Source organism: Oncorhynchus mykiss, chromosome 16 (assembly GCF_013265735.2).
Source record: "Oncorhynchus mykiss isolate Arlee chromosome 16, USDA_OmykA_1.1, whole genome shotgun sequence".
NCBI classification, from domain to species: domain Eukaryota; kingdom Metazoa; phylum Chordata; class Actinopteri; order Salmoniformes; family Salmonidae; genus Oncorhynchus; species Oncorhynchus mykiss.
The window spans coordinates 71,630,437-71,643,897 of NC_048580.1; the positions used below are offsets into that span (position 1 = coordinate 71,630,437).

At 49.8% G+C, this 13,461-nt stretch overlaps 1 protein-coding gene across 1 annotated transcript in view; it reads left to right on the forward strand.

Annotated features, from left to right (window-relative positions):
* Positions 1-10,863: 10,863 nt before the first annotated feature.
* LOC110491174 (adenosine receptor A1) overlaps positions 10,864-13,461 on the forward strand; it is a 13,145-nt gene continuing 10,547 nt past the window's right edge. The window contains exon 1 of the mRNA XM_036947705.1: positions 10,864-12,519. Coding sequence (XP_036803600.1) covers positions 12,179-12,519 — 341 coding nt within the window. The 5' untranslated portion in view covers positions 10,864-12,178. The remainder of the gene's footprint in view (positions 12,520-13,461) is intronic.

Genomic DNA, 13,461 nt, shown 5'->3' on the forward strand with positions numbered 1-13,461 from the left:
AAAGCTTGATATAACCATATTTAAAAAGTATTAAGACCCCTTGACTTTTTCCACATTTTGTTACGTTACAGCCTTATTCTAAAATGGATTAAATAGTTTTTCCCTCATCAATCTACACACAATAACCCATAATGACAAAGCAGAAACAGTTTTTTAGAAATTTTAGCAAATGTATAAAAAATATATATATATCTGAAATATCACATTTACGTAAAAATTCAGACCCCTTACTCAGTACATTGTTGAAGCACCTTTGGTAGCTAGTACAGCCTTGAGTCATCTTGGGTATGACACTACAAGCTTGCCACACCTGTATTTGGGAGGTTTCTCCCATTCTTCTCTGCAGATCCTCTCAAGCTCTGTCAGGTTGGATGGGGAGCATTGCTGCGTAGCTATTTTCAGGATGTTCAATCGGGTTCCAGTCCGGGCTCTGGCTGGGCCACTCAAGAACATTCAGAGACTTGTCTGAAGGCACTCCTGCGGTGTCTTGGCTGTGTGCATAGGGTTATTGTCCTGTTGGAAAGTGAACTGTTGCCCCAGTCTGAGGTCCTGAGCACTCTGGAGAAGGTTTTTACCAAGGATCTCTCTGTAATTTTCTCTGTTCATCTTTCCCTCAATCCTGACTTGTCACCCAGTCACTGCCGCTGAAAAACTTCCCCACGGCATGAAGCTGCCACCACCATGCTTCACCGAAGGGATGGTGCCAGCCTTCCTCCAGACCTGATGTGTCACGTTCGGACCTCTATTTCCGTTGTTTTGTATTTATTTAGTATGGTCAGGGCGTGAGTTGGGTGGGCAGTCTATGTTTGTTTTTCTATGTTTTGGGGCATTTCTATGTTTTCGGCCTAGTATGGTTCTCAATCAGAGGCAGGTGTCATTAGTTGTCTCTGATTGAGAATCATACTTAGGTAGCCTGGGTTTCACTGTGTGTTTGTGGGTGATTGTTCCTGTCACTGTGTTTGTTGTCACAGGATAGGACTGTTTTGCGTTTTCACATTTCTTGTTTTTGTTAGTTTGTTCATGTGAAGTTATTTATTAAAACATGAATCAAAACAACCACGCTGCGCTTTGGTCCGCCTCTCGTACAGACGAACGTCGTTACAGAATCACCCACCACAACAGGACCAAGCGGCTTGGTAACGGGCAACAGCGGCACAAGGAGGAATGGACTTGGGACGATGTGTTGGACGGCAAGGGTTCCCACACATGGGAGGAGATCCTGGCGGGAAAGGATCGCCTTCCATGGGAACAGGTGGAGGCAGCGAGGAGAGCAGAGGCAGCCGGAGAGAGGAGCTGGCGATATGAGGGAACACGGTTGGCAAGGAAGCCCGGGAGTCAGCCCCAAAAATGTCTTGGGGGGGGGCTAACAGGGAGTATGGCTACGCCAGGTAGGAGACCTGAGCCAACTTCCTGTGGTTACCGGGGGGCTAGAGAGACCGGGCAGGCACCGTGTTATGCTGTGGAGCGCACGGTGTCCCCAGTGCGGGTGCACAGCCCGGTGCGGTACATTCCAGCTCCGCGTATCGGCCGGGCTAGAGTGGGCATCGAGCCAAGTGCCATGAAGCCGGCTCTACGCATCTGGTCTCCAGTGCGTCTCCTTGGGCCGGCTTACATGGCACCAGCCTTGCGCACGGTGTCCCCGGTTCGCCTGCATAGCCCAGTGCGGGCTATTCCACCTCGCCGCACTGGCAGGGCGACCGGGACCATTCAACCGGGTAAGGTTGGGCAGGCTCGGTGCTCAAGAGCTCCAGTGCGCCTGCACGGCCCGGTCTATCCGTCACCACCTCCACGCACCAGCCCTCCGGTGGCAGCCCCCCGTACCAGGCTGTCTCTCCGGCCCATCCTTACAGGGGCTTACTCCTCTCCAGCGCTGCCGGAGTCTCCCGCCTGTTCGGCGCTACGAGAGCTACTCAGTCCGGCGCTTCCAGAGCCTTCCTCCTCTCCAGCGCCGCCAGTGCCGCCCGTCTGCCCAGCGCCGCCTGAGCCGCCCGTCTGCCCAGCGCCGTAAGTGCCGCCCGTCTGCCAGGAGCCGCCAGTTCCGCCCGTCAGCCAGGGGCCGCCAGTGCCGCCAGTCAGCCAGGGGCCGCCAGTGCCGCCAGTCAGCCAGGGGCCGCCAGTGCCGCCAGTCAGCCAGGGGCCGCCAGTGCCGCCAGTCAGCCAGGGGCCGCCAGTCAGCCAGGGGCCGCCAGTGCCGCCAGTCAGCCAGGGGCCGCCAGTGCCGCCAGTCAGCCAGGGGCCGCCAGTGCCGCCAGTCAGCCAGGGGCCGCCAGTGCCGCCAGTCAGCCAGGGGCCGCCAGTGCCGCCAGTCAGCCAGGGGCCGCCAGTAAGCCAGGGGCCGCCAGTGCCGCCAGTCAGCCAGGGGCCGCCTGAGCAGCTGCCCCTCTGTCCCGAGCAGCTGCCGCCCCTCTGTCCCGAGCAGCTGCCGCCCCTCTGTCCCGAGCAGCTGACCCCCTGTCCCGAGCTGCTGCCGCCCCTCTGTCCCAAGCTGCTGCCGCCCCTCTGTCCCGAGCAGCTGCCCCTCTGTCCCGAGCAGCTGCCGCCCCTCTGTCCCGAGCAGCTGCCCCTCTGTCCCGAGCAGCTGCCGCCCCTCTGTCCCGAGCTGCTGCCGCCCCTCTGTCCCGAGCTGCTGCCGCCCCTCTGTCCCGAGCAGCTGCCCCTCCTCCACTGGTGCTTCCTGCTATCATTTTTGCTTGTAAGCTGGAATCATGAGGATAGAATTATGGTCAGATTTGTCAAATGGAGGGCGAGGGAGAGCTTTGTAAGCGTCTCTGTGTGTGGAGTAAAGGTGGTCTAGAGTTGTTTTCCCTCTGGTTGCACATGTCAAATGCTGGTAGAAATTAGGTCAAATGGATTTAAGTTTCCCTGCACTAAAGTCCTCGGTCACTGGGAGCGCTGCCTCTGGATGAGCGTTTTCCTGTTTGCTTAAGGCCGTATACAGCTCATTAAGGTCTTAGTGCCAGAATCGGTTTGTGGTGGTAAATAGACAGCTACGAAGAATATAGATGAAAACTCTCTTGGTAAATAGTGTGGTCTACAGTTTATCATGAGATACTCTACCGAAGGCGAGCAAAACCTTGAGACTTCCTCAGATTACATGCACCAGCTGTTGTTTACAAATATACAAAGACCTCAACCCATTGTCTTACCAGAGGCCACTGTTCTATCCTGCTGAAAAAGCGTAAAACCCGCCAGCTGTGTGTTATTCGTGTCATCGTTCAGCCACAACTCGGTGAAACATAAGATATTACAGTTTTTAATGTCTTGTTGGGAGAATATATACGTGATCGTAGTTTACTATTTACAATTTTATTTTCCATTGATTGTAAATTGGTTAATAGGACCGATGGTAAAGGGAGATTACACACTCGCCATCGGATCCTTACAAGGCACCCAGACCTTCGTCCCAGATATCTCTGTCTCTTTCTCCTGCGAATGATGGGGATGAAGGCCTTGTCGGGCGTCTGAAGTAAATCCGACTCGTTGAAGAAAAAGTATTCCTCCAGTACGGGGTGAGTAATCTCTGTCCTGATATCTAGAAGCTCTTTTTGGTCATAAGACACGGTGGCAGAAAAACATTATGTACAAAATAAGTTACAAATAACAAAAAAAAAACACAGACAATAGCACTATTGGTTAGGGGACCGTAAAACAGCAGCGATCTCCTCCGTCGCCATTATTATGTCAACTGTGGGACCTTATATAGACAGGTGTGTGCCTTTCCAAATCATGTCCAATCAATTGAATTTAACACAGGTGGACTTCAATCAAGTTGTAGAAACATCTCAAGGATGATCAATGGAAAAAGGATCCACCTGAGCTCAATTTCGAGTCTCACAGCAAAGGGTCTGAATACTTATGTATATAAGTATTTTTTTTTTAGCAAAAAATATCTAAAGACCTGTTTTCGCTTTGTCAATATGGGGTATTGTGTGTAGATTGATGAGGATTTTTTTTTTTTTTTTTGAAAAAGGCTGTAACGTAACAAAATGTGGAAAAAGGGAAGGGGTCTGAATACTTTCCGAATGCACTGTATGTCAAATATGCAAATTGAAACATTGTATGTTAAAAGCATTGTGTGTGTAACTAGTTCCACAGCCTTTCTTTAGGAAACAGGTCCAAATAATAATTTCCAGTTGGATGAAAATATGAGACAATTTGAGCAAACATATTTGATGTTGACTGAATTTTTGCCCAAGTTTTCTCATGTTGGAGCTGTTTTAGCCAAGTAAAAATGATATTCCCGTCATATTTTGTTTCTGTAAGTATCATAAATCCTCTTCTCCTCCAACTACAGCACATCTGCCCTGCCCTAGTCTAACTCCCTGCCCTAACTCCCTGCCCTAGCCTAACTCCCTGCCCTAGCCTAACTTCCTGCCCTAGCTCCCTACCCTAGCTCCCTACCCTAGCTCCCTGCCCTAGTCTAACTCCCTGCCCTAGCTCCCTGCCCTAGCTCCCTGCCCTAGCCTAGCTCCCTGCCCTAGCCTAACTCCCTGCCCTAACTCCCTGCCCTAGCCTAACTCCCTGCCCTAGCCTAGCTCCCTGCCCTAACTTGGCTCCCTGCCCTAGCCTACCTCCCTGCCCTAGCCTAGCTCCCTGCCCTAGCCTACCCTGCCCTAGCCTAACTCCCTGCCCTAAGCTAGCTCCCTGCCCTAGCCTAGCTCCCAGCCCTAGCCTAGCTCCCAGCCCTAGCTCCCTGCCCTAGCTCCTTGCCCTAGCCTAGCTCCCTGCCCTAGCCTAACTCCCTGCCCTAGCCTAGCTCCCTGCCCTAGCTCCCTGCCCTAGCTCCCTGCCCTAGCCTAGCTCCCTGCCCTAGCTCCCTGCCCTAACCTCACACTCAACGTCAACAAAACTAAGGAGATGATTGTGGACTTCAGGAAACAGCAGCGGGAACACCCCCCTATCCACATCGATGGAACAGTAGTGGAGAGGGTAGCAAGTTTTAAGTTCCTCGGCATACACATCACAGACAAACTGAATTGGTCCACCCACACAGACAGCATCGTGAAGAAGGCGCAGCAGCGCCTCTTCAACCACAGGAGGCTGAAGAAATTCGTCTTGTCACCAAAAGCACTCACAAACTTCTACAGATGCACAATCGAGTGCATCCTGGCGGGCTGTATCACCGCCTGGTACGGCAACTGCTCCGCCCACAACCGTAAGGCTCTCCAGAGGGTAGTGAGGTCTGCACAACGCATCACCGGGGGCAAACTACCTGCCCTCCAGGACACCTACACCACCCGATGTTACAGGAAGGCCATAAAGATCATCAAGGACAACAACCACCCGAGCCACTGCCTGTTCACCCCGCTATCATCCAGAAGGCGAGGTCAGTACAGGTGCATCAAAGCTGGGACCGAGAGACTGAAAAACAGCTTCTATCTCCATCAGACTGTTAAACAGCCACCACTAACATTTAGTGGCTGCTGCCAACACACTGACTCAACTCCAGCCACTTTAATAATGGGAATTGATGGGAAATGATGTAAAATATATCACTAGCCACTTTAAACAATGCTACCTGATATAATGTTTACATACCCTACATTATTCATCTCATATGTATATGTATATACTGTACTCTATATCATCTACTGCATCTTTATGTAATACATGTATCACTAGCCACTTTAACTATGCCACTTTGTTTACATACTCATCTCATATGTATATACTGTACTCGATACCATCTACTGTATCTTGCCTATGCCGCTCTGTACCATCACTCATTCATATATCTTTATGTACATATTCTTTATCCCCTTACACTTGTGTGTATAAGACAGTAGTTTTGGAATTGTTAGTTAGATTACTTGTTGGTTATTACTGCATTGTCGGAACTAGAAGCACAAGCATTTCGCTACACTCAAATTAACATCTGCTAACCATGTGTATGTGACAAATAAAATTTGATTTGATTTGCCCTAAGCTAGCTCCCTGCCCTAACCTAGCTCCCTGCCCTAACCTAGCTCCCTGCCCTAGCTCCCTGCCCTAGCTCCTTGCCCTAAGCTAGCTCCCTGCCCTAACCTAGCTCCCTGCCCTAACCTAACTCCCTGCCCTAGCTCCCTGCCCTAGCTCCTTGCCCTAGCTCCCTGCCCTAACCTAACTCCATGCCCTAACTTGGCTCCCTGCCCAAACCTAACTCCCCACCCTAACCTAACTCCCTGCCCAAACTTGGCTCCCTGCCCAAACCTAACTCCTTGTACTAATCTAGCTCCCTGCCTGCCTGTCTCCTGCCTACTCAATGTTATGTAAGTGAGTGTCAGAGCACAGTACACCATCTGGGACCTCTTACTGTAGCTCTCTCTCTGTCTCTCTCTCTGTCTCTCTCTCTGTCTCTCTCTCCCTCTGTCTCTCTCTCTCTGTCTCTCTCTCCCTGTCTCTCTCTCCCTCTGTCTCTCTCTCTCTCCCTCTCTCTCTCTATTTCTCCCTCTCTCTCTGTCTCTCTCTCTGTCTCTCTCTGTCTCTCTCTCTCTTCCTCTCTCTCTCTCTCTCTCTCTCTCTCGCTGTCTCTCCCTCTGTCTCTTTCTCTCTCTCCACCTTTGAACCAGAGACAGGACAAGAGCCATCACTCACTCACTGGTAAGCCCAGACCTCACATTGCTGAGTGTTCCACAGACACTGCTCTAACACAGACAGAAAATGTACACTTCATCCCAAATGGCACCCTGTTGCCTATTTAGTGCACTACTTTTGACCACAGCCTAAAGTAGTGTACTAAGGAAAAGGTTGTTATTTGGAGTATGACCTGAGAGAGAAGGCCTACATATATAGTAATTGATCCTGGGACCATTGATTCTACACTGGATATACTTATTTTGTATATACTGTTAACGACCTGTTTTAAAATCAGTATTGATTTCTGACTATCACTTATATAGGGAAATTAACTTTGATTCAATATAATTGATCATTTCTAAAGGGTAAGGATGGACACAGTTTATTAAATTGCATCCATAAAGGCATTTGTAATGGTAATTCAAGACCATTAAATCAATATAATTGTCTTGACAGTTATGTATTTTATTCCGGAAATATCATTATTAGTGTCATAAAATCTAAATGCAGCTGTTATAAAAAAGTAGTCTACTGTAGTGGACCCCAGGAAGTGTAGCTGCTGCCTCTACAAGAGCAAATGTACTGTATTATTTTTGTTTCTGTAAGTATCACATATCCTTTTCACCCCCTCCAGCTACAGCAAATCTGCCATACCATGACGTAGCTCCCTGCCCTAGCTCCCTGACCTAGCTCCCTGCCATAGGTCCCTGACCTAACTCCCTGCCATAGGTCCCTGACCTAGCTCCCTGCCATAGGTCCCTGACCTAGCTCCCTGACCTAGCCTAGCTCCCTGCCCTAGCTCCCTGCCCTAGCCTAGCTCCCTGACCTAGCTCCTGCCCTAGCCTAGCTCCCTGCCCTAGCCAAGCTTCCTGCCCTAGTTCCCTGCCCTAGCCTAGCTCCCTACCCTGGCTCCCTGCCCTAGCCTAGCTCCCTGACCTAGCTCCCTGCCCTAGCCTAGCTCCCTACCCTGGCTCCCTGCCCTAGCCTAGCTCCCTTCCCTAGCTCCCTGCCCTAGCTCCCTGCCCTAGCCTAGCTCCCTACCCTAGCTCCCTACCCTAGCTCCCTGCCCTAGCCTAGCTCCCTTCCCTAGCTCCCTGCCCTAGCCTAGCTCCCTTCCCTAGCTCCCTGCCCTAGCTCCCTGCCTTAGCCTAGCTCCCTACCCTAGCTCCCTGCCCTAGCCTAGCTCCATACCCTAGCTCCCTGCCCTAGCTCCCTGCCCTAGCCTAGCTCCCTACCCTAGCTCCCTGCCCTACCCTAGCTCCCTACCCTACCCTAGCTCCCTGCCCTAGCCTAGCTCCCTGCCCTAGCCAAGCTCCCTTTCCTAGCTCCCTGCCTTAGCTCCCTGCCCTAACTTAGCTCCCTGCCCTAGTTCCCTGCCCTAGCCAGCACCCTTCACTAGCTCCCTGCCCTAGCATAGCTCCTTGCACAAACCTAGCTCCCTGTCCTACCCTAGCTCCCTGCCCTAGCCTAGCTCCCTGCCCTAGCCTAGCTCCCTGCCCTAGCTCCATGCCCTAGCTTAGCTCCCTTCATTAATATAGCTCCCTTCCCTAGCCTAGCTCCTTGTACTAACCTAGCTCCCTGCCCTAACCTAGCTCCCTGCCCTAGCCTAGCTCCCTGCCCCAGCTCCTTGCCTTAGCTCCCTGCCCTAGCCTAGCTCCCTGCCCTAGGCTCCTTCATGAATCTAGCTTCCTACCCTAGCCTAGCTCCTTGTACTAACCTAGCTCCCTGCCCTAGCCTAGCTCCCTTCCCCAGCTCCTTGCCTCCCTGCCCTAACCTAGCTCCCTACCCTAACCTAGCTCTTTGTACTTACCTAGCTTCCTGCCCTAACCTAGCTTCCTGCCCTAGCCTAGCTCCCTTCATTAATCTAGCTCCCTACCCTAGCCCAGCTCCTTGTACAAACCTAGCTCCCTGCCCTAACCTAGCTCCCTGCCCTAGCCTAGCTCCCTTCCCCAGCTCCTTGCCTTAGCTCCCTGCCCTAACCTAGCTCCCTACCCTAACCTAGCTCTTTGTACTTACCTAGCTCCCTGCCCTAACCTAGCTTCCTGCCCTAGCCTAGCTCCCTTCATTAATCTAGCTCCCTACCCTAGCCTAGCTCCTTGTACTAACCTAGCTCCCTGCCCTAATCTAGCTCCTGCCTATTCAATGTTATGTAAGTGAGTGTCAGAGCACAGTACACCATCTGGGACCCCTTTCCCTCTTAATGTAGCTCTTTCTCTCTCTCTCTCTTTTTTTCTCTCTCTCTCTCTCTCTCTCTCTCCTTCTCTCTGTCTGTCTCTCTCCCCTTCTCTCTGTCTCTCTCTCTCGCTCTCCTTCTCTCTCGCTCTGTCTCTCTCTCTTTCTCTCCCTCTCTCACGCTCTGTCTCTCTCTCTTTCTCCCTCTCTCTGTGGCTCTCTCTCTCTGTCTGTCTGTCTCTCTCTCTCTGTCTCTCCCTCTGTATCTTTCTCTCTCTCCACCTTTGAACCAGAGACAGGACAAGAGCCATCACTCACTCACTGGTGAGCCCAGACCTCACATTGCTGAGTGTTCCACAGACACTGCTCTAACACAGACAGAAAACTGGGGATTCATCCCAAATGGCACCCTGTTCCCTATTTAGTGCATTACTTTTGACCACAGCCTAAAGTAGTGTACTAAGGAAAAGAGTGCCATTTGGAGCACGACCAGGGAGAGAAGGCCTACATATAATAGTAATTGATCCTGGGACCACTGATTCTACACTGGATATACTTATTTTGTCTATAATGATAATGACTCGTTTTAAAATCAGTGTTGATTTCTGACTATCACATATATAAATTAACTTAGTGTCATTCAATTCAATTTAATTGATCATTAATAAAGGCTAAGGATGGACACAGTTCATTTAATTGCATCCATAAAGGCATTTGTAATGATAAAGACCCTTAAATCAATATAATAGTCTTTACAGTGTCATAATATCTAAACACAGCTGTTATAAAAGTAGTCTACTGTAGTGGACCACAGGAAGAGTAACTGCTGCCTCTACAAGAGCTAATCGGGATCCAAAAAACGGAAACAAACTAACAATAAGTAGTAGTAACGCTATTATTAGACTTCTGGCTGACGCCCCCAGGTGGTGAAGGTAGGAAACAACATCTCCACTTTGCTGATCCTCAACACTGGGGCCCCACAAGGGTGCGTGCTCAGCCCCCTCCTGTACTCCCTGTTCACTCATGACTGCCTGGCCATGCACACCTCCAACTTAATCGGCAAGTTTGCAGACGACACAACAGTAGTTGGCTTGATGACCAACAACGACAAGACAGCCTGTAGGGAGGAGGTGAGGGCACTCGGAGTGTGGTGTCAGGAAAACAACCTCTAACTCAACGTCAATAAACAAAGGAGATGATTGTGAACTTCGGGAAGCAGCAGAGGGAGCATCCCCCTATCCACATCGACGGGACAGCAGTGGAGAAGGTTGAAAGTTTTAAGTGCCTCGGCATACACATCACGGACAAACTGAAATGGTCCACCCACACAGTCAGTGTGGTGAAGAAGCCGCAACAGCGCCTCATCAACCACAGGGGGCTGAAGAAATGTGGCTTGTCACCTAAAACCCTCACAAACTTTTACAGATGCACAATTGAGAGCATCCTGTATCCACCGCCTGGTACGGCAACTGCACTGTCCACACCCGCAGGGCTCTCCAGAAGGTGGTGCAATCTGCACAATGCATCACTGGGGGGGCAAACTACCTGCCCTCCAGGACACCTACAGCACCCGATGTCATAGGAGGGCCAAAAAGATCGTCAAGGACAACAACCACCCGAGCCACTGCCTGTTCACCCTGTTACCATCCAGAAGGCGAGGTCAGTACAGGTGCATCAAAGCTGGGAAAGAGATACTGAAAAATTGCATCTATCTCAAGGCCATCAGACTGTTCAACAGCCATCACTAACAAAGAAAGGCTGCTACCTACATACAGACTTGAAATCTTTGGCCACTTTAATAAATGGATTACTAGTCACATTAAACAATGCCACTTTAATAAAGTTTACATATCTTGCATTACTCATCTCATATGTATATACTGTATTTTATAGCATCTATTGCATCTTGCCTATGCTGCTTGGTCATTGCTCATCCATATATTTATATGCATATTTTGTTATTCCATTCCTTTACTTAGATTTGTGTGTATTAGGTAGTTGTTGTGGACATTGTTAGATATTACTGCACTGTCAGAAATTAAGCACAAGCATTTCGCTACACTCCCAATAACATCTGCTAACCACGTAATTTGATTGATGTTAGTTGGACTGCAGTCTACTGCATAACATCCTCTTTTATTTTTTTATCTCGTCCATTGTCTCCTATTCGAAGTCTCCTTTCAGAGGGATTTGATTTGATTTGAACCACTCACACCCTTGTCACAACAGACTAATCAACGAGCGATGCCTGAGACACCCGTTGATTGTGAGTAACGTTTTCACAATCAAATTGACACCGGGGCAGCACGAGGTGGGAGGGAGAATAATTAAATCCCAAATAAATAGTCTAGGATATCCTCGGAGAAAACCTAGTAGATAAATCAAAGAGTGAGTTCAATCGCCATTCGCCCGTTGGCACAAAGAGAGAGACATCTATGGGACGGCCACGGCAGCACAGTACAACCGTTTTCTCCTTTATTTCTCTATACATTGGAAGAAACAAGAGGGACGCAACTTGCAATGGCAGAGTTTAAATTATGGCAATGACCAATAGTTTGAAATCAGAGAATAGCCTAATGAAACCGGAAAGTGAAATCAGAGAATAGATTAATGAAACAGAGAAGGTTCAAATCAGAGAATCGCATAATGACACGGAGAAGGAGAAATCAGAGCGTGTGGGACCAAAACAAAGAAGATATTATATTTTAGGTCACGCATTGCTTTGACTCTCAAAGCACAACGGGAAAGAGCACGGCGCACGGGCACGGGCACCGGGATTGCAGTTGAGCATTTGATTTGAGCTGCCGCCTTGCACAGCATGGAGAGAAAGAAACCTCTGCCCACTGGGCACAGACGTCAATTCAATGTTTATTCCAAGTTGGTTCAAAGTAATTTCATTGCGTGGCAACAACGTTGATTCAACCAGTGTGTGCTCAGTGTTCATACTTCGTCCACTAAATACTTCCCAGGGCGATTTTTCTTCTTCTTGAAGTGGAAGATGATGAAGTGACTATCTGGGGGTAAATAATAAACAATACTCGGCGGCAAGGTCCCTTCCCCGAGCGCAGGTGGATCCAGCTAAGCGGTGGAACAGGGTTTTTGGACGAGGACAGGAGCAACAACGCACCACAATAACCTCTGAACTACCAGTCTGCTACACCGTCAAAAGAATAGGCCTAGCCATTCATTCCTAGATCTGCTTCAAGGTGTCCATATGATGCTAAATCGCTTCACAAACTGGATGTGTATCAGAACTTCAGTATGGTGAAAATTGAATAATCCAAGTGATGTGGCCACTGTAGAACGGACATTGAATGGGCGCGCAACGCACAAATCAATTTGCCCTATAGGAGTGTAACCCTATTCAAATGATTATTTTGTTGGCTTTCCAAGCTTGCTTTTGTTGGAATAATACATAGTCTTCTCATTTGGGCTATAATAGGCTGTAAGGATGTCTGAAGCACTCGCCCCAGCCCAGGCGCTCTACATCGGCATGGAGGTGGTGATTGCCGTCTTCTCCGTCCTGGGTAATGTGATGGTGGTCTGGGCGGTGAAAATTAACAAGTCGTTGAGAGACACAACATTCTGTTTCATCGTTTCTCTGGCCCTGGCGGATATCGCAGTGGGAGCCCTCGTCATCCCCTTGGCGATAACTATCAGCATCGGACTCCAAACTCACTTCTACAGCTGCCTAATGGTCGCGTGCACGGTGCTGGTACTGACGCAAAGTTCCATCCTGGCCCTCCTGGCCATTGCAATTGACCGCTATCTCAGGGTCAAGATTCCAACCAGGTAAACCCAAACCAGCTCATTGTGTCTTCTATGTACACTGACCATCGCACAGGAGGTTGGTGGCACCTTAATTGGGGAGAACTGGCTAGTGGTGACTGGAGTGGAATTAGTGGAATGGTATCAAATATATCAAACACATGGTTTCCATTCTATTTGCCCTGTTCCAGACATTATTATGAGCCCGTTCTCTCCTGTGCCATCCAGTTATAGGCTATTATATTAGCAGGTGGATAAAATGCACTACTATGATGATGATGAGGATGTACGGAAAAGGTGAAATGAGGGTGAAGGGAAGAATGAGGTGATATGAAGGTGATGAAGAGGGTGTAATGATGAGGAGGATGGGCTGATGAGGAAGAGGAGTTAATGAAGAGGGTGTAGTGATAAGGAGGTGTGGAGGGGGAGGAGGATGAGAAGGAGGTGTGGAGGGAGAGGAGGTGTGGAGAGGGAGGAGGAGGTGGTGTGGGGGGGAGGAGAAGGTGGTGCGGAGGGGGATAAGGAGGTGTGGAGGGGTAGGAGGATGAGAAGGAGGTGTGGAGGATAAGAAGGTGTGGAGGTGGGGAGGAGGAAAAGGAGGTGTGGAGGAGGAGGTGTGGAGAGGGAGGAGGATGTGGTGAGGAGGAGGTAGTGTGGAGGGGGATGAGGAGGTGTGGAGGGGGAAGAGGAGAAGGAGGTGTGGAGGGGGATGAGGAGGTGTGGAGGGGGAAGAGGAGAAGGAGGAGTGGAGGGGGAGGAGAAGGAAAAGGGGAGGTGGAAGAGAAGCAGGTGTGGATGGGGAGGTGGAGGTATGGAAGAGGAGAAGGACGTGTGTGCTTGCTTATAGCTGCTATACTCAATCACACACACACACACACACACACTCACACACACACACACACACACACACACACACTCTCTCTCTCTCTCTCTCTCTCTCTCTCTCTCTCTCTCTCTCACACACAC